The sequence below is a fragment of the Capra hircus genome, chromosome 8 (assembly GCF_001704415.2).
Source record: "Capra hircus breed San Clemente chromosome 8, ASM170441v1, whole genome shotgun sequence".
Taxonomy (NCBI): domain Eukaryota; kingdom Metazoa; phylum Chordata; class Mammalia; order Artiodactyla; family Bovidae; genus Capra; species Capra hircus.
In genome coordinates, this window is record NC_030815.1 from 109629420 (window position 1) to 109651407 (window position 21988).

The 21988-nt window shown below is 48.5% G+C and overlaps 1 protein-coding gene across 8 annotated transcripts in view; it reads right to left on the minus strand.

Moving 5' to 3' along the window:
* Positions 1-21988, minus strand: part of CDK5RAP2 (CDK5 regulatory subunit associated protein 2) — a 180943-nt gene that overhangs the window by 88586 nt on the left and 70369 nt on the right. For all 8 annotated transcript variants that reach the window (XM_018052695.1, XM_018052692.1, XM_018052698.1 and 5 more), the window contains 2 exons: positions 5664-5834; positions 4164-4304 (listed from right to left, as the gene is read on the minus strand). In XM_018052695.1, the coding sequence (XP_017908184.1) occupies positions 4164-4304; positions 5664-5834 (312 nt within the window). The remainder of the gene's footprint in view (positions 1-4163; positions 4305-5663; positions 5835-21988) is intronic.

Below are 21988 nucleotides of genomic sequence, written 5' to 3' on the forward strand. Positions count from 1 at the left end.
CTACAATCTGAAAAGAACACCTTTCTCAGGAGGAAATATACTGTAGGCTGCAACAGCTGGGATTTCTTAAACTGACACCTAGAAATCTCCAATCCCTAAATGATCATTTATAATCTTTTATCCTCAATTTGCAATCACTCTTGCAGAACAGAATTTAAACCTTTGCTAAAATACGTAAGTATTTTTGCAGTCATTCACACATCACCAGGATCTAAAATACAACTGCAGTGCCCACGGGATGACTTTATACTTGTGGTTCTAAGACGTATAGAAACCATTAGCACAAAAGACTGAAGACAAGGGGACACAGACAATCAAACTGGAGACACGAAATTTCAAAGCACTCAACTGTCCAACAAATTCAGAAATACTTTGTTCAACGTTTACACCACTGTTTACATCTCTAAAATATGATTCATAATAGTAAAGTGTAGCTAAATATATTCAGATGAGTGACGATCTGTCCATCTAGAAAACCTGATGGGCTGGTATCTTATTTCAAAACAAACTGTGCCTCATGAAAAGATGCTCAATATCACTAATCATTAGAAACATGCAAATCAAAACTACAATAAGGTATGACCACAAACCAATCAGAACGGCCACCATTACAAGGTCTACAGATAATAAATCCTGGAGAAAGTGCGGAGAAAAAAAAAAACCCTCCTATACTGTTTGTGGGGGTATGAACTTGGTGCAGCAGTGGGGAGAGAGGTAGGAGACGCCTTAAAAACCTAAAACAGAGCTGCCATGCGATCCAGCACTCCCACCCCCGGACAAACGTCCAGAGAAAACCCTCACCTGAACGGGCACACGCACCCACGTCCACAGCAGCCAAGACACGGGGCAAGCTGGACGCCCATCGCTGAGAGGATGAAACAGACGTGGCGTGTGTGTACACACGTGTACACACCTTATGTGGTGTGTGTATATATATGTGTGTAAGTGTGCATGTAGCTGTGTGTGTATATATATATATACACACACACACGTGTACACACCTTATGTGTGTATATATATATGTGTGTGTGTGTGTGTGTGAGTGTGGATGTAGCTGTGTGTGTGTGTATATATATACACACACACATATGTACACATCTTAAGTGGTGTATATATGTGTTTGCGTGTGTGTGTGTGTGTATGTAGCTTCCAGAAAAACACCTATTTCTGCTTTATTGACTATGCCAAAGCCTTTGACTGTATGGCTCACAATAAACTGTGGAAAATTCTGAAAGAGATGGGAATACCAGACCACCTTACCTGCCTCTTGAGAAACCTATATGCAGGTCAGGAAGCGACAGTTAGAACTGGACATGGAACAACAGACAGGTTCCACAAAGGAAAAGAAGTACGTCAAGGCTGTATACTGTCACCCTGCTTATTTAATGTATATGCAGAGTACATCATGAAATTAAAAGATGCTTACTCCTTGGAAGAAAAGTTATGACCAACCTAGACAGCATATTAAAAAGCAGAGACATTACTTTGCCAACAAAGGTCCGTTTAGTCAAGGCTATAGTTTCTCCAGTGGTCATGTATGAATGTGAGAGTTGGACTATAAAGAAAGCTGAGCGCTGAAGAATTGATGCTTTTGAACTGTGGTGTTGGAGAAGACTCTTGAGAGTCCCTTGGACTGCAAGGAGATCCAACCAGTCCATTCTAAAGGAGAACAGCCCTGGGTGTTCTTTGGAAGGTATGATGCTAAAGCTGAAACTCCAGTACTTTGGCCACCTCATGAGAAGAGTTGACTCATTGGAAAAGACCCTGATGCTGGGAGGGACTGGGGGCAGGAGCAGAAAGGGACAACAGAGGATGAGATGGCTGGATGGCATCACTGACTCAATGGATGTGAGTTTGAGTGAACTCCAGGAGATGGTGATGGACAGGGAGGCCTGGCATGCTGCGATTCATGGGGTCGCAAGGAGTCGGACACGACTGAGCGACTGAACTGAACTGACTGAGACTACCTCATGAGAAACTCTGGACTGGAAGAAACACAAGCTGGAATCAAGATTGCCGGGAGAAATATCAATAATAACCTCAGATATGCAGATGACACCACCCTTATGGCAAAAAGTGAAGAGGAACTAAAAAGCCTCTTGATGAAAGTGAAAGAAGAGAGTGAAAAAGTTGGCTTAAAGCTCAACATTCAGAAAATGAAGATCATGGCATCTGGTCCCATCACTTCATGGGAAATAGATGGAGAAATAGTGGAAACAGTGTCAGACTTTATTTTTTGGGGCCCCAATATCACTGCAGATGGTGACTGCAGCCATGAAATTAAAAGACGCTTACTCCTTGGAAGAAAAGTTATGACCAACCTAGATAGCATATTCTAAAGCAGACAATACTTTACCAACAAAGGTCCATCTAGTCAAGGCTACGGTTTTTCCTGTGGTCATGTATGGATGTGAGAGTTGGACTGTGAAGAAGGCTGAGCATCAAAGAATTGATGCTTTTGAACTGTGGTGTTGGAGAAGACTCTTAAGAGTCCCTTGGACTGCAAGGAGATCCAACCAGTCCACTCTCAAGGAGATCAGCCCTGGGATTTCTTGGGAAGGACTGATGTTGAAACTGAAACTGCAGTACTTTGGCCACCTCATGTAAAGAATTGATTCAATGGAAAAGACTCTGATGCTGGGAGGGATTGGGGGTAAGAGGAGAAGGGGACGAGAGGATGAGATGGCTGGATGGCATCACCGACTCGATGCACATGAGTTTGGGTGAACTCCGGGATTTGGTGATGAACAGGGAGGCCTGGCGTGCTGCGATTCATGGGGTCGCAAAGAGTGGGACACGACTGAGCGACTGAACTGAACTGACTGATACATATGCATATGTAAGAGAATATTACTCGGCCATAAACAAGAATGAAATAATGCCATCTGCAGCAACGTGGACGGACCTAGAGATTTTCATACTGAGTGACGTCAAAGACAAGTACAATATGAGAAACCTTATGTGTGGAATCTAAAAAAAAATGATACAAATGAACTTAAGAAGCAGGAATAGACTCACAGACAGAACAGCAAAGCTGAGGCTACCAAAGGGGCAGAGGAGAGAAGATAAGCTGGGATCTGGGGTGAACAGACACACACACACCACTAGATACAAAACAGACAAGCAAGCACCTGCTGTATACACTGGAGAAGCAATGGCACCCACTCCAGTGCTCTTGCCTGGAGAACCCCAGGGACAGGGGCTGCAGCCCATGGGGTCGCTAAGAGTCGGACACAACTGAGCGACTTCACTTTCACTTTTCACTTTCAGGCACTGGAGAAGGCAATGGCACCCACTCCAGTGCTCTTGCCTGGAGAACCCCAGGGACAGGGGCTGCAGTCCATGGGGTCGCTAGAAGTCGGACACAACTGAGCGACTTCACTTTCACTTTTCACTTTCAGGCACTGGAGAAGGCAATGGCACCCACTCCAGTGCTCTTGCCTGGAGAGTCTCAGGGACGGCAGAGCCTGGTGGGCTGCCGTCTATGGGGTCACACAGAGTTGGACACGACTGAAGCGACTTAGCAGCAGCAGCAGCTCTATATACAGGGAACTAGGTTTCATGTCTTGTAATAACCTATGTTGAAAAAGAAACTCAAAAAGAATAATATATTGGGACTTCCATAGTGGCTCAGCGGTTAAGAATCTGCCTGCCAATGTAGGGGTAATGGGTTCAACTCCTGGTCTGGGAAGACCCCACACAGGCCCCAGGCTGACGAGGCAGCGCACACAGGGCACGGGGCGGGGCAGACACGCCTCCACACATCCGCAGGAGGTGAGCTGCTGTCAGAGAAGGAGAACGGAAAGCTGGCCTGGGGCCAGATCAGGAAGGGCCTGCTGCGCCACTGTTTGTGTTCACGTCAGCTGGAAAATGTTCTTACTCGAGATTACACAGTTCTTCAGAGGTGGACCCTAGGAGGCAAATATGAGGCTTGTCTTTTAACGAGCTGTGGTTTCCAGGTTTCCTGCACAGCGCAAATACTAACACTTGGCTGAAGCATACCAGTCTGCAGGACGAAGACACAGAAGCCCTCCTCCTACCTGCTGGCAGCTCAACTATCAGCAAGGAGGCCTGGGAGGATCTTCAGATCAGAAGAGCCAAGAACTATGTGTCAGGAAAGAACACGAATTTGCATGTGAATGTCCAGGTTCCAGCGGGCTCACCTCTGAGAGGACGCCTTTGCCGCCCGGTGACTGGGAAGAGCACTCTTCTGCTATTGCGCCTCCACTCCTGAACTCGGGGTCCTCTGCCGTCCCTGAGGCACAGCTCCGCTGCACTGCTTCCAAGTCTCTTTCAGTGAATTTCTAAGCAAACAAACAAATCATGTGAGTTTTCATAGAGGGAAAAAAATACTAAGAGATGGTTCCAAACTCTTTAAGGGAAGATTTACTTTTTTCACAATATATCCTCTAAATAATTTCCATCAGCCACCAGCATCAGGCAATTACAAATCCATTCATGCACCGTTACAACTGAGAGAGCAGCACCCAGCCTGGTGTCAACAAGGACGGTGGCAGTCACTGCAAACGTCCCCTCTGGCCAGCACCGGGGTGCCCCCCAGAGGGTACGGGAGACAAAGCCACACACGTGCCGTCCACAGCCCAGCCTTACACAGTGACATCTGCAATCACATTCAACTGTTTGCTTTTCTTAGAATTAGCAGCCATGGCTTTGCTCTGTTCACTTAGATCATAAGACTAAACTGTGTATTGACATTTAGTGTTATCTCCGAACTTATATACATTCTTCTGGATGGAGTCAAGAGCGTCTCTGGTTACGGCCTCCACAGAGCAAAACTCCCATGCACTGCTGGTGACCACAAGGCCACCTAACCGCCCAGCATCCCAGCCACATCTCCTGCCAACAAAGGGAGCCTGACCACCCGCTGAGCCCTTCTGGGTTCTGTGGATCAATCAGCTTCTTCCTGCTTGGCTTTCCAACCCCAAAACATGAAGCAGAGGGGAAGAAGTTGTGAGAAAATGCCAAGAAACTTTTTGGCAAACCAACGGTTACCATTTGCACATCCTCTTCCGCAGACAGCAACCTTCCCGTCTGGGTGGCTCTCCACCACTCCCATGCTTCTGGTCTTGGGCGTTTAGACCTTCTCACCCCTTCACTGATGGCAGTGAGGCTTCAGGAGGAAGCAGTGGTAAACACCCATGTTCCCTCCAGCATGGTTACCCGTAATTCTGAGCTGAATCAAAAATTCCCTGTACCATCAAATGAGAAGGATACCCCAAGACAGAAAGGAACAGACAGAGAAGTACAGTGGAGAGGGAGAGCAAGGCAATGAAAACCCAGGACCGCAAGAGACGCAGGCGGGCGCCAGAGCAAAGCAGGCCGGCCCGAGGCAGGCCTTGCGGAAACGCTCAGCCAAGTTTGCCTGCAGGAACTTACAGAAAACCCAAATGAATTGTTAATACTAAGCCCCTTCTCTTCCTGGACCTTTTGTTTTTTCCAAACTTACGGAGGCTGGGGTCCAAATGGCATAAAGAAAGCTCCAAAGTGCTCTGATAGATAGCAGTGAAGACCACCCTCGTTTTTTGCCAGACTCACCTTTTTATAAGCATCCTTGAAAAAGAGTTTTTAGAGAACAATAACAACAACAAAGAAAACCTATGCTGAAGTAAGAATATGTAAATACAAAAATGAAAGCGTGGTACCTGAAGCAACAAGTCCTTCTGAGCGGCGCTTTCTCTGAGACTTCTGATCACTTGCTCTTGACTCTGCAATTTTCTATTGCTTTCACTCAACAGACTCTTGTAACAATTCTCCACTGCTTTCTCTCTTTCACTCACTTCATTGCGTAATTTCTCAACTTCATTTCTAAGGTCCTACCGGAAGAAGAAGAAAAAAATGGAAGTTGCTTGACAAGTCTCAAGGTAACAATCTTTCACCTGTTTACCTTATTGCTGTAAGAAAGCAAGCCAAATAGATATGATTAACAAACATGAGCTTCCTCCTTATTTAAGGTCTTGGGAAAATAATCTGAAATTTTGGGGAAAGCTTCAGGTACATACACTTATCACAAGATTATTTACAATACTGAAACAACTGGGAAGAAACTAAATGTCTGCCAACACAGAATTATAACAAGCATATGGCAGTACGGAAACATAAACATTACCATATGCAAAGGAGATAGCCAGGAGGAATTTGCTATACGATGTAGGGAACCCAGAGCTGTGCTCGGTGACCACCTAGCGGGGTGGGATGGGAGGCAGATGGGAGGGCGGTTCAAGAGGGGGAGGAGATATGCACAGCTATGGTTGACTCATGTTGATGTGTGAGAGAAACCATCACAACATTGTAAAGTAACTATCCTCCAATTAAAAATCATTTTTGAAAAAAGCACATAGTATAAAAACATCACAATTAAGAGTAAAAACAGAGCAGGATACTATGTAATATGACGCTGAGTGTCTTCTAACTGCTTACGTAAAATATTTTTAAGGCTCTGAGGAAACACATCAAAATAATAACAGTATCCCTAAGTAGAAGGATTATGTACTGATATTGATCTTCCTGAGCTTCTTCAAGGCTCTAAGTCTGTATTACTTTCACAATCATAAAAACAGACTGTCTTAAATGACATTCACAACACATGGAAAATGCTCAAGTTATAATGGTAAGGAAAAACACAGAAATCAAACAGTACACAGTGTGAATTTCAACAATCTCAAAACAGGCACTGTCTGTAATACCGAAGCGCAATAGCAAGAGGCTGGAGGCACCGCAAATGTCTACAGCAGAGGGGTCCACGCTTGCGCCTGCTCGCGGATGAGCACTCAGAAGCCATAAAGGAGCAGGGATGAGGACTGTATCCATTTCCCGCCCTCGAGGGATCTTTCAAACATACTGCTCAGGACGGTGTGCGGGGCGGAGGGCGGTGCGGACCCCAAGAGAAAAAGCAGTACGCACAGCACCCGGCCACTTAGTTCATCACAAGGAATGGCTGCCTGCAAGGAAAAGGAGAGAGCAAGACAGAGGAAAGAGCAGATTCATTTTACAGATGTGATGGTGAAAGCGTTTAAATGTTTAGATAAGTATTTTAAAATTAAATGAGAAGCTCCTAAAGCTAAAAGCACAAGACACAGGAGAAGTTAGCTGTGCAGCAAGCTGTCTGGCGAACCGGACAGAGAGGAGTGACTCCAATAACGAAAAAGTCGCGTAATCTCTACACCCCTAGCGGGATCTTTCTCCAGCGACAAAGGAACTGCTGCAGAAACCCTCGACCGCTTTCAGTAATCATGCGGCAGGAAGTGATATTTGTACTGTTATTCTGAAACTGCGTGTGTATAAATGCATGCATGCTTATTAAATAAGTAACCACTACGATCATAAGAACCAAGCCTCAGAAAACAAACACAAATATAGAATAAGTTAAACCTGTAATTCTAAATTTGAACTGGAAATATGAATAGGAACTTACATTCGATTATTTCTTTCCTTTCACTTAGAAAACCTGGAATCAATACCCTCCCTAGCATGCAGGCTACAGTCGCGAAATACCATCGTTCACCAAAAACAAAAACAAAAAAACTTCCATCATCCTTTAAAACAGTGGTTCTCAAAGTGTAGTCCCTAGAACAGCGTTATCAGCACCACCAATCACTGGGCCCCAACTCACACCTGTTACATCAGAAACTCTAGAAACAGGGAGGACCCATCAATCTGTTTCAATAAGCCCCCCGTGTATGCGTGTTCAGTTGCCAAGTCGCATCTGACTCTTTGCGACCCCATGGGCTATGGCCCCCCAGCTCCTAAGTCCATGGGGATTGTCCAGGCAAGAACACTGGAGTGGGCTGCCATTTCCTTCTCCAGGGAGCTTCCCGACCCAGGGACTGAAGCCACATCTCCTGGGCCTCCTGCACTGATAGGCAGACTCTTGACCATGAGCCACCTGGGAGCCCTTAGTAAGCCCTCCAGGTGACTCCGAATCACAGGAGAGTGTGCCTTATAGAAAGGGATGATCCCAGACCTGGGGCAGGAATATATAATACGAGCTCAGACACCTCATCATGCTACAAAGAAAGACTCTATCAAAGACTCCATGTTCACATCCAAAGAACTCAGGAATCAACTTGAATAAGCTTTTCCATTGTCAAAAGATCGGACAATTAGGACATCAAAGATAATGACAATGAACTAATATAGGTCAAAGAAAATTTTTTTTTAATCCATGAGTTCATAATGATTGAATAAAACAAAAACTCTTTGGCCACTATGATAGGCAGAATAATGGCCCCCCAAAGATGTTCACACCCTAATCCCCAGAATCTCTGACTATGCTGATTACATGGCAAAAAGTTGCCAATGGAACTGAGGTTGCTAATCAGTTGACCTTGAAACAGACAGACTATTCAGGTGCCCCCAACATAATCACAAAGATCCTTAAAAGTGAGAGAGGGAAGCACAAAAAAGATCCCATCAGCCAGCTCTGGCTTTGAAGATGGATGGGAGTCACTGTTCGAGAAATGCAGACAGCCTCTAGAAGCTGGAAAAGACAAGGAGATAGATTTTCTCCTAAAGCCTTCAGGAAGAACACAGCCCTGCCACGGTGAGACCCACTCCAGACTTCTGACTTCCAGAACCACAGGAGAAGTTTGTGCTGCTAGGCAGCCAAGTGTGTGGTGATTTGTCACAGCAGCAGTAAGAAACTAACACAGTTACCTTTGGAGGATTTCAGGGAACTCTTATTGTCTTTTCTGTATGAACTACACCCCAGAGTAACTGAATAGACATGAAAAACAAGTTTTTCTTAATATAAGTATATAGCTATTATATAAACGGATTGCTGAAATTAAATTATCATCATTTTGCTATTATCAATGGCTAGTAGCATATTCCAAAGCAGAGACATTACTTTGCCAACAAAGTCCATCCAGTCAAGGCTATGGTTTTTCCAGTGGTCATGTATGAATGCGAGAGTTGGACTATAAAGAAAGCTGAGCACCAAAGAATTGACGCTTTTGAACTGCGGTGTTGGAGAACGCTCTTGAGAGTCCCTTGGACTGCAAGGAGATCCAACCAGTCCATCCTAAAGGAGATCAGCCCTGGGTGTTCATTGGAAGGACTGATGCTAAAGCTGAAACTCCAATACTTTGGCCACTTCATGCAACGAGTTGACTCATTGGAAAAGACCTTCATGCTGGGAGGGATTGGGGGCAGGAGGAGAAGGGGACGACGGAGCATGAGATGGCTGGATGGCATCACCAATTCAATGGACAAGAGTCTGCGTGAACTCCGGGAGTTGGTGACGGACAAGGAGGCCTGGAGTGCTGCAATTCATGGGGTCGCAAAGAGCCAGACACGACTAAGTGACTGAACTGACTGAGTAAATCATAAAAACAGGGACTATTGGACACTACATACCTGCTGTTAGACCGCCTATGATGTAATCTTGCCAGAAAGTTAGACCTGGTCATGCACCTTATGTAACTAGCAATTTACTCGAAACAAAGTCAGCAGAGAAACAAGCTGAATGACATTACAAAAATACAATCAACAAAATCTAAAATGTGGAGATAAAGGACAAATGACCCAACTTATTCAACAAATAAATTACAAAGGAAAAAAAAAGGAGAGAGAGCTTGTAGAATAAGGAAGAACTAGGAACGCTAGGGAGGCCAGCGTGAGCTCACAAACTCATATTGATTCTACAGATTCTGAGCTCACTCAAACTTTCCTTCCTTCCTTCACACACACTCGCTCACACACAGAGCTGGCCACGGAAGTAAAGACGGGTGTATATATGTGTGCATATATTTTGTATGGGTGAGTGCTAAGTCACTTCAGTCACATCCAACTCTTTGTGACCCCATGGACTTTTGTATGAATAGAAGTAAATACAGATAAGTATATGCCTGTATATATTTTGATGCATATGTAAAAATATATAAACACACATTTCAAACTGTCTATTGCCAAGGCCTAGTAGTCATGATGTGGAGAAGGTGATGGCACCCCACTCCAGTACTCTTGCCTGGAAAATCCCACGGACAGAGGAGCCTGGAAGGCTGCAGTCCATGGGGTCACGAAGAGTCGGACATGACTGATCGACTTCACTTTCCCTTTTCACTTTCATGCACTGGAGGAGGAAATGGCAACCCACTCCAGTGTTCTTGCCTGGAGAACCCCAGGGACGGGGGAGGCTGGTGGGCTGCCGCCTACGGGGTCGCACAGAGTCGGACACGACTGAAGCTACTCAGCAGCAGCAGTAATGATGACACCCGTCATTCAGACCTTGGCCCCTAAATGCCTTTCTCCAATAAAGGAAACCAGGGATCCTTAAAGAAATGGTTGATTCCAGAACTGGATGAGGGAAAACACAAGAGTCCAGGACATCCTGCGACCCTAACAAGTGTGGAAGTGCTCAGGAAATGTTAAAGACACAGGAATCAATCTGGAGGAGTTCCCCAGGGCCAAATCTGAGTCAATCTGAACAAGAAAAGAAATCATAATAATGGCTTAACAACCTACAGAATGAAACAAATATCCATGAGCTCATACGGTATAAGCAGGTGAATAATAAAAACTGCAGAAGGGACAGCCTTTCTTACAGGAGAGTTACACCTCTTAAGCGCAGAGGGAATGATGGAGAGTCGCCACTGAGCAAACACCAGGGTAGGGACTGCTGTGGGTATGAACCATCAGTGAGATTCTTTAAAGTATGATGAAAAACAAGACCCTTACACAGTCTCAAAGTATTTCCCCCCAAAATACTACCACAGGTGGAGAAGAGTAACTTGGCCGTGGAGAATCCAGGAGACCCCCGCCTTAACCAAGGGACCAGCACCAACTTCCCCAGAACAAACTGACACTATGTACCCAGCTTGTCTGTGCTATCCTGACCAACAATGTGTAACCCCAGTCTGTTCATGACAGAGATATCAGACAAGCCCAAACTGAAGGACAGTAGCGAAATAACTCATCAGTACTCTTCACGGGAGTCAAGGTCACAAAGGACAACTGCTGAGCAACTGTCCTAGACTAGGTGAGACGAGGGAGACATAACGATTAAGGGCAACGTGGATCCTGGACCAGAAAGGGGGCGTTAATGGGAGAACCGGCAACATTCAAATGCAGGCTGCACACAACGGGGTCGTATCAGTGTCTATTTCCTGGTTCTGATGAGTGTCCTACCGTCATGTAGAACATGAACACTGGGGAAGCAGAACAAGGATATACAGGAACTCTGCGATTAATACTGTTTCAAATCTGCCCTCTACATCTAAAATTATTCCAAAATAAAACCTTTTAAAAGGAGACTTATCAATCAATCAGTGCAATATCTTGATCATGATTTGAACAAACTGTTTAAAACAATTTGCAAATTAGACAGGGAAATCTGAACATTAATTGGCTATTTGATAATATTAAGAACCTTTCTGAAATGAAAATATTTTGGGTTTAAAAAAAAATACTGAAAATCTGATGAAATAATGTGCCTGCGAATTGCTTAAAATACTTCAGCATTGAAAGAGGGAGATGGGAGGAAGGCATAGATAAAGGAAGGTTGGCTAAGAGTTTATGAGTGCTGAGGTGGGTGACAAGCACCAGAGGGTCAGTGTACTATTCTCTCTCCTTTTCTGTGTATTTGAGTTTTTCTTTAATAAGTACCTTTTTAAAAGCAATGATTAAAAATCCAAAACACATACCAAAATGCATGATTACAGATGATTTTAAAATTATTTTTTCTCAATTTTTAAAATGTTTCATACTAAGTATAGGTTACATTCATAATGGGGGATAAAGTAAACATTTTTAAAATAACATTTTTTTAAAACAGAAACCACTTTAAAAATTAAATGTTGATTTTTTTTTTCCTTAGGCAAACAGATGATAAGGTTGTCCTGTACCTTTAATCCAAAACAAGCAGGCCAAGAACCTATCATAAATTATAAATGTAAAGAGAAATTCAACTCTAGAGAAAGATTTCTATTGCAGAAATAATACTAAAGCAACAATAACAGAATTCTAAAGTTAAAGAATAAAAACTCCCCCACATTACAGTTGTGCCAACAAATTAAACCATTTTCCCACTGCAGACATTTCTGGAGTCACAATTTTTAGACAATTTTAACTTTGGTTTGGCTTTTTTTCCCCATTTTACTTTAATCCACTACACCACAACCTACAAACAGCACACGTAGATACATGAAGAAAAAAAAATCTTAAAAATTTAAACATTTAAGAGCATATGTCCAGTGAATATTTTTTTAAAAAATACAAAAAAGAGCGAGGTCCACAGCATGTGGCACCTGAGCTTACACCTTGACTCTCAACCTCTGAATCCAGGGGAAAAGCAAGATGAGGTCACTGGGAGTGGAAGGGAGGCTCAAGAGGGAAAGGATATATGTACACGTATAGCTGATTCACGTTGCGCCACAGAAACCAACATAACATTGTAGAGCAGGCATCCTCCAACTAAAAATCTAAAAAAAAAAGAATCACCCACAGAGCACATACACAAGCACGCACACACACACACACACACACACACACACACTTACACGCTCACAGACATCAAAAAGGCCACCAGGACAAGGTCCGTCTGTCTCACTGCTGCTACCAGGGCACAGGCAGATGGTGATGTTTCGTGATCACCTGCCTTCCTGAGTGCTCAGCGAGCTGTCCCAATCAGGGTGAGAACGTGCACCGGAGCCGGCGGGGCGGGGGGGGGGTGCCTGGCTGGTGGGCAGGAGAGCGAGGGGGCCCCGGAACTGCCCACGTCCGGGACCAGCCACACCTGGTTCCACTGGTAAGAAAAGCTACTGTGCGTCGAGTCCCAGGAACCCATGCGACCTGCGCAGCCCGCACTGGCCTCCACGCTCTGTCCCGCCTGCAGCCCCGTCACCTCTCTGGCCTCCCCTCCTCCTGCCACTCCCCCCCCCGCTCTTCTGTCCGGGCAACCCCTGCTTTCTTGCTGCCTCTCTTACACACCTCCTGAATTCCCAGCCCAAGGCTCATCTGCTTGCACCTCCCTCTGGAAAATCCCCCGAGGCTGCTCCCCCACTTCCATTGAGTCTGAGCTCAAATGTCACTTCTGATCCAGTGTTCCCAGCCCATCCTGCCTAAAAGGACCCCCACGAGCCCCACCACAGCCTCGCTCCCCAAATCCCTTCCCTCTCCAGTCTTCCTCGTAGCATCTGCTCACACGGCGTTTAATTATGTGTATGTTTCAGTCACAGTCTCCTGCGCCAGAATGTAAGCTCCACAAGGGCAGGAGTTTCTGCATATTCTGTTTCCTGTTGTATCTCCAGCACCTAGAACGGCACCGGGCACGCAGTCGGCACTCGTGGCAGACTGAAGATAGCCGTAAATTCTTTGACCTCTGTCTTACCGCTCGCACGGTGCTGAACCCAGGGCAGATAAGGCACGACCGGGAAAGCTGGAAGGAGCCACAGGGACTGCAGACATGTTCATTCTCTCCAGGCAGCAGCAGCAGCCAGGAGTCCTCAAAGACTACGGACATACTAGGGCAGGACAAAGGTGGCCCGCGGCCAAGTGGGCGCGCAGGCGCAGTGCTACCAAGGCCAGCAACACCGTTGTTTGCAAAACACAAGAGGCCGTGAGACAGTGGGGCAGCAGAGGCTGACTGGTGCCCTGCCGTCGGTTCATTTCTCCACACCTTCCCCCCGAAGGATGCCCAGTCTCTGTCGCCTCCTGTGAAGTCTGGGCCGCGGGGTGACCACCACAACCAAAGGAATACGGCAGAAGTGGCACTAAGCCAGCTTCTGGGTCCAGGCTCTAAGAAGCCAGCAGCTTCCAACCCATGCCTCTCGGAGTCATGAATCACCACCCGAAACGCGGGACCGCCTTGATGCTGCCATGCTGCTGTGGCCACACCCAAGTGCTCCAGTTGACAATTCCAGCCGCGCCAGCTTTCCAGCCATCCTCCAGAACAGCAGCAGAGTTGTGAGTGAGGCATTAGGGACCCTCCAGGCCAGCCCACCCACCAGCTAGACGCCCGGGGACCTGGGCCGTGGAGAGCAGAAATCACCCAGCTAAGCCCCGCCTAAACCCTTAACCCACAAAACCATGAAATATAATCAAATGATAACGTCTTAAGACACCAAGTTTAGGGACAATTTGTTACGGAGCAACAGATAACCAAAACAGCGCTCAATAAGTATCTGTTGGATGACTAAATAAATGAATGAAGCAGATGGGATTCTTCCCATTTTATTCAATGAGCAAACTGGTCCAGATAATTAAAGCAATTCACTCAAGACCACAGTCACTGACGGACAGCAGCTATCTGACTCCAAGCCTCTCAGTTCACTTCCACACAAAGACGAGGGCTTGGATTTCTTCGGTATCAGCACTAATGCAATGATTCCAACCGACTTAAATGGTCATCTGACATTTGCTTTTAAAGGAAACTCCCCCTGAAAATTACTGAGAAAGGGACCATAAAACCTTCCGTTAAGCCACTGAGGTAGGTACATCTTTAAATTCACAATAAACCTGCCTGCCATCCTAGAAAGATCCTGCCTAGTTTTTCATTCTAAAATATGTATGTGTTATGGCTAGGTGGAAAGAACACGCTGCTCATGTGCATAGCAATCACAGGTCCATTGACACCGTTTCTGAGATTCGGCTCCCTGCTTATAAAACACTTATCAGACTCGTGTGTGGATGTCCGGTCACACTTCTGAGTGTGTGTTCGGCGACCATTTATTCCATTCTCTAGTTCTTTTTTTTAAATTCAGCTACCTAGGTTAACAACTTCTTACCTGTTTTAAGTGATAAAAGCTACTAAAGCTGTTGCTTTTCCCCCTCAACAGAGCTGACCACACAAAAATGACCTACCTGTTCCCGGATCCCACAGAGGACACAGAGTTTTGTCATGCCTCCAGACTGGGGGGTTCTTAACCTGAGTGCCACTGAAGGGCCGCTGCGAGTCCACAGAAATGTGCGCATTTGTAAGTTTTGGGGTACATCACCCCCAGCATGTATCAGGAGCTCAGGGCAAGTCAGAACATCAATGAGCACAAACTATTTCTCTCATAAGCGCTGGTAACAGAACTACTATTTACCAAGGCCAAGGCACTTATTTCTCCTTAAAACATCTCTAACCCATAAGACTGCCTACAGGGTAAGTATTACTAGTCCTGTGTTTACAAACAGGAAACTAGGGCTTGTGGAGGTTGACAGATTTTCGCAGAGCTTTATAACAAGGAAGTTGAGGTGCTGAAATTCAAACCAAGTCAGTTTGATTCCAAACTCTGTGCTCTTCCAACTCAACCGCGCTAAAGCAAGCAGAAAGCCAAAGAAAGCGGAAAACTGCCCTGTGACACGGGCCCCCCCACAGGCAGCAATCCACCCCCTGGGGCTGACGTTATAGCTTCTCAAGGACTCAGGGGGGATGGAATAAACCAGCCTCAGACACGGCTGCCCCCTGCCCCCTAGTAATGAACGAGGCAGGACCAAGGATCCTGGACCTCATATGAAGAGCAGTCGGAGAAGGCTCAAAGTCGAAGGACCACCGCGGGAAGGGGGGAAACGCACGCGGAGGTGGCCTTGAGGAGGAGCAGCTGCCATGGCAACAGAGAGACGGCCGGGGCTCGCGGCTCGGCCCCAGCAGAGTCATAATCAATGCTTAGGGGCGGCATGGAGACGGCATGTCTCGCCTGAGCAAAACAATCAGAACTGAAAATTGATAAACTTGGGTGGCTTCCCCAAACCTCCCTCAATATTCCTGGGCTGTGAAGACAGGCAGACCTAGCCTTGAATCCTGGCTCTATGGCTAACTAGCTGTGCGGCCAGAGATAGAGAACATGAATCTTTGTGAGCGTTGTCTTTCCAGTAAGCAGAGATATTCATGTAGATTCCTAGCATCCTTAATGGAGAGGCAGGCGCCCAGCACAGAAGCAGACGCCCAGGACGTGACACGGTGCCACCTCCGCCCCTCCCCGCGCCAGCCCCTCCAGGCTGACCTCTCCTCCCAGGCTTCCCCGTGTGGACCCAGCTGAACCCCATCCAAGGTGCAGCTCTCCCCGCTCTGCCCTGCACACACCTCCCCACCCCACAGGAAGCCCAGCACATCCTCCACACGGAGCCCCTGAGAGATGAGGGTGCCAGTCCACTGCCTGACCCCTCTTACTCAAGTAGTGGCAGAAGTGGAAAAAGAAGACGACTGAGTGAGTGAGGACGTCGGGTCACCCGGCCAGGGCCAGGGCCAGCTAAGCCAGCAACAGGAAAGCCACAGGATCTGAACCCTGGGTTTTGAACTTAGGCTATGGTAACCCACCCGTGAGCAAAGCACAGCCCCGTGAAGAACCTGGACTCTGAGTAACCGGAAGAGTCCCTCCTCCTTCCTGGAGGAGGCGTTAAAAAGGGCAGGATGAAGCTGAAGCGCTCAGGGTAGAGAGAAGAACGACCCCCTCCCCAACTCCTCCCACAGCTCAGGCCCTCGAGCCCCAGCCCAACACACTGCCTTCAGCCGCGGCCCCCGTCTGCTCAACTGCAGCCGCTGTCTAAGTGCCCTCCAGACTCTGGTTCACCCACCAAAACACACGCCCTCCTCTGATGCTTGCATCTCTGCCCTGAACCTTCAGCAGCTCCGAGAGAACTGCTGGACGAGGCTGCCCTAACAAGCAGTCGCTCCAGGCTCCCTCCGGGGGTGGGGGGGGCTCCCTTTGGGAGGGGGGCTCCCTCCTTGCTTTATCTCACCCAACTGCTCCATCAGCCCTCCAGGCCCCTGCCTGTCTCCATCCATCCCCCCCCAGGAAAGAAAATAATAAAAACCTCTCCAGTTCTGCCTGGAGACAGCACGCGTATCTGACAAGGGCCAATCCCAGGGCCACGCCATCCACAAAGCCCTCCCTGATTTCTCTGGCACTCTGCACCCATCCTCCCAAAATACCACCCACCACTTTTTCCTACGAACCTCCACGGCACCTTGGAGAGTGCTGGGCACCTCACATCCATCGCACCTCCTCCAACCCTCACAGCAGTCGGGCTGCAAAGCAGAGGCTCTGACAACACCCACTCCACCAGCCAGGAAACTCCACCAGCAGTTCAGAGAGCTCCAGGGACTTAACCAAAGGAGAAACGTGGTGGAATCCAGACTCAGAGCCAGGTCTACCTCCGTGCTTCTCACGAAACAAGTTAACCAAAGGAGAAACGTGGTGGAGTCCAGACTCAGAGCCAGGTCTACCTCCGTCCTCACGAAACAAGTGGTTTTCAAACTGAGCTCACGAACAAAGCCCTCGGATGAGCAGTGCCGAAGCCTGGCCGGCTGTCCGCATCCTGTAACTGCATGTTCCCAGGCTGGAGGAAAGCACGCAAGTTCATAACGGGTTTTAATGCAGGAATCTGCAGATACATCTGTTTACCTGCTTCTAAACAAAGAGACGTGGGGAAAAAATCTAAAGACCCCTCCCCCCTACACCAGACCACCACCCTTCATAATGAGTGGCCCCAGCAAGCCTTCATGACACCAGCAATAGAGCAGCCTCAATTTCCACCCACGCGGGCCACACCCTTGACCTGAAGATTCCCAGCACCAGGCTGAGCACTGTCTTTGCATATCAGAGGCTCTCTTACAGCAGGCGTTTTTTTTTTTTTTTTAAGTGGATTATATGAAAAATAAAATATCCCTATAATCTTAGAATCACATTAGAAATGAAAAGCCAGGCCCTCACACTTCCTTCGCCAGGCAGTTAGTTTGTTTTATCTCCAGCCAGGTAGAGAATGAGAAGGTTCTCATCCATCACATTTCCATCTTATCAGGAGGCTTCACTGTGAGAAAGCTTGTCAGTGGTTACCTTTAAACATACAGAGGAAACTTCGCTAAAATCTTAATGAGGTATAGAAACTCAGTGATGTAAGAACTTTCAGAAAGAGCAGGAGATACTGGTGCTCCAGTCACACTCTGCAGAGCCTCGTGGCTCCTGGGGACTGAGGCAGGAGGCGGACGTGGTGGGGAGAGAGGGGCCGCCTGGCTTCTTACCGTGACTCACGGAGCAGCTCTGCCTCTGTGTTTTCTCTCCAGAAGAGTTATTTGGACAAAGAATGAGTGAAGTCGCTCAGTCGTGTCCAACTCTTTGCAACCCCATGGACTGTAATCCACCAGGCTCCTCCGTCCATGAGATTCTCCAGGCAAGAATACTGGAGTGGGTTGCCATTTCCTTCTCCAGGGGATCTTCCCGATCCAGGGATCGAACCCGGGTCTCTCACATTGCAGGCAGATGCTTTACTGTCTGAGCGTCCAGGGAAGACAAACAAAGAATTCATATGCTCAAAAAATAAACGGAGACCACGGAAATGAGACAGTTCATGCCACAGAGACCAGTAACCATGTGAGCGGTGTGATTCTGAGCAGGGAACTCCGTGTGGGCTTCCCCAGGAAGCCGGGGGCAGACAAATGGACAAAGGCGGGGAAGCTCAACCTGCGCAGGGGTCGGGGCGCACCCCTTGAGGTGCCGGGCACCAGGCGAGGCACCCCAGCGATGCAATGGGGCACACCCGCCCTCCCCCCAGCCCCGCCTGCACCCCGTGCCGGGCTCATTCACAACACCCCAGCCTCGACCCAGGCCTGCCCTCTACCGGAAACCCGTCCCCACCCCCGGCCTCCAGGCAAACAGGGGCTCGTCCTTCGGGTCTCAGCTCACACCCACCTCCTCTGCGAGGCCCCCCTTTCCCCTCCTCTCAGCTCGATTCTGTTCTCCGTGCTCCCAAAGCACTCAGGCCAGCCCTCTCAGAGCATCACCATGCTCGACTTCAGCTCTTGTCGGAGTTTCCACGGCATTTCTCTACTAGACTCCTTCAGAGACTGCGTCTGACTTGATTCAGTCCTGTCTCCTCAGCACCCAGGACAGGGCCTGGCACAAAAATTATACAGGAAAAGCCAGAGATAAAGGAAAGTCTCTCTGTTTACGCCCCAGAAAGACGATAGCAATTCCCAGTGAGAAGTGATGGAAACGGCCTTCAAAGCCAGCAGCCCCACGTAAGCCACTCAGACCCGAGTCTGTCACTGAAAAGGGTTCTGACGCCCCTCCTAGAGGAATCAATGGGTTGGAAAGGGACGCACAAGCACTCTCTCCAGAGGAGAGGTGACTGTTGATCAAAGAAGGAATGTACGGCTTTGTTGCCTTGACTGGTCGAAGGGCAGACCACACGTATTAGCCAGCAGGGTCTGGCAGAGTCTCGGGGGCTGCGCCTTGTCACCCCAAGCCCTGAGCCAGCACCTGCCACACAATTAAAAGGCAGCGAAAGAGGAAGGAAGAGGAGGAACCTGAGGTGCTGAGCATCGCCCTCTGTGTGCGGGAACCACAGCAGGCATTTTCTCCTGCCTTAAATTTTATTATCCATTATTTAATTCCAAATTAGACATTATCAACCCCATTTTAGCGGAGTAAACATAAGTTCAGACGAATGAAGTAACTGGCTTAGAAGCTTAGAGTCAAGCACCTACTGATGCTGAGATTCCAACCTGAGTTTGCCACCATCTCCCCGTGTCCCAGAGACACCCACTAAACTGCTGCATTTCTAGCGCCCCAGACCATCAACAACAGAACAGTTACTGCTTACTAACCACCGCCGATGCGCCAGGTGTTACGCTAAGGGCTCTATCTTTTCTCATAGAGCCCTCACAACCAATGCCTGGTTTTCTAACAAGAGGTGGACATCACGGTCTGCAGAGGCAGAGTAGCTGGTTCCCAGACCCGCAGCTGGCAAGCGACAGAGCCAGGGCTCACGTCTGGTCTGATTCCCAAGACTGCTCTCTGCCCCTCTCAGGAGGAGCTGGGATCCGCACAGACTAAGCTTCTCTCACACAGGTCATTTAAACTGCACATGCGAAAAGGACACCGATTCAAACTCTTCACACCTGACCTTAAAGACAAAGGCTAGGGGCTGGGGGAAGAGGCGCTTTGACCCAGTAGAAATCACTCCGGGAAACAGCGGAGGACAGACAAGGCTGGCGCGCTGCAGCTGCAGAATCGAGCAGGACGTAGCGACTAGACAACCGACCACACTGCCTCAGGCCTGTGGTCTTGGCCCTAACCAAGCAGCCTACAGCCTACAAACACCGTCTCAAAGCGCCAGCTTTGAATGACAGTTCACCAAGAGATGTCCTGAATGCTGCTGCAACCTCACCTGGGGTCAGCCAGCCTCAAACATGCGAAGAGACCAGAGAGGCTGAGGCTGAACCACCCTGGAATCAAACCCGCCCCTGTCAAAGCACACGGGATCAGCCAGTTGGGTGACGGATACAACTTTATTTGGGGGCTGTAGCCAGTAGATGCATCCCCGCAGAGCCGAGGGCCCAGGTTCTGAAGCACACACCTGTCATAGCAGGGGACAGGCCTCGTAACAGGCGAGAGCGTTAGCAGACAGTCTGGGGAACAGGCTAAAGCAACGTCTAGTGACCGGGGCCCTCAGAGGAGAAGGGAGAGCCTGTGACTTGCTCCTCTCCGGCCCCTGCTCATCCGGAGCAGCACAGAGCGCCTGAACCAGAGGCAGCAAACGCAAAAGCAAGACGTGCCTCTGTGGTCCTCCACTGCATGCACGCGCGCGCGCACGCGCGCACATGCAGGACCTCGAGTCTCTGGAGCCAAACAAGGGCATCAAAGCCAGAGACGCGAGAGCAAGGATCCAAGAAGCCACGCAGCACTCCTGTTGGAGCGCAGAGAAAGTCCCGGGGAAGCCGCTCGGTCGTGTCTGACTCTTGTGACCCCACGGACTGCAGCCCACCAGGCTCCTCTGTCCGTGGGCTTCTCCAGGCAAGAACACTGGAGTGGGTAGCCATGCCCTTCTCCAGGGTATCTTCCTGACCCAGGGATCAGACCCCGGTCTCCCACACAGCAGTCAGATTCTTTACCATCTGAGCCACCAGGGAAGCCCCAGACCACAGAAGCGAGGACATTCTGAACATCACAGTCAGAACATCGACTTGGGACTATTGGGGGTGGGGGTCTGATTGTTTTTTGCAAAGGCCTCCTGAATTTCTTTAAAGAGTTCTGGGTCCCTCTGCTGGTGAGGAGGTATAATGCAATAAAGGGGATCTATCTGTGAAACCCTCACTTTTTGACCTTGTTTTTCCTTTTTCGTGAACAGGACTCCCGAGGTAGAGGCTGAAGCTTGGATTCACGCAAGCCTACCCACAGTGCCCCAACCACTGCAAATACTCAGTAACTGTCCCTTCAACAAACAAATGAGCAAACTGCAGATGACGACACACGCTGGGGCGCCTGGCACTGGGTGGCTGGGGTCACTGGGGTCGCTGGGGTCACTGGGGTCACAGGCGATTAGAACAGAGCTGCAGGCAATGAACCGACTCTCCCGGCCAAGCGCTCGGTGCTCCGCAGCGTCAGACGCCGCACTCAGACGCCTCAGATCTGAGCTGCGCCTCCAGACAGGCGCTGTCTCCTTCCAAGATGCTTAGGCGGGGGCACAATGAGGCGGCAGCACGTGGGTTTGGCACAAGCACAGGATGGTTCGATCACATCCAAGAGAGGCTGGCTCGACCCATGCTGCTCGACAGGGGACCACCGCAAAGGCTTCGAGTGAGGGATCGTCTCAAGACAGAGCTGCAGTATTATTTCCCGCTGATTTTGTGATTCTTGTCCAAGAAACGAGAATACTGGGAAACAGCAAGACAGTCCCGGGGAATGAAAGCCTAAATACTTACAGGCTTTCCCAACATCGATGACACTGATCTGGCCCCGGGCAAAATTGCTCTGTTATTGAATGGAGTATTGTCGAGGGCTGTGTATACTGCTCAGAGAACTCCTTAGAGAAACCCACCAGAGGCAATACTTCCCTCAGGCCTCAGTGCCAGCAAAGGCTGTCCCTTTATCTTAACGTCTTCATCTTTGCAGACACTGGAGACCATGTAGCTGAATTTCCCTTTTCACTGTCGCTGCCAGGAACTACTGACCGGGTGCTAGGCCCCGTCTCTAACACTGCGACCTGATCACAGCAGGCGTCTCTCCTGCCTCACCTGCTTCCATTTCACTCGTCCCCCTCGTTTCTC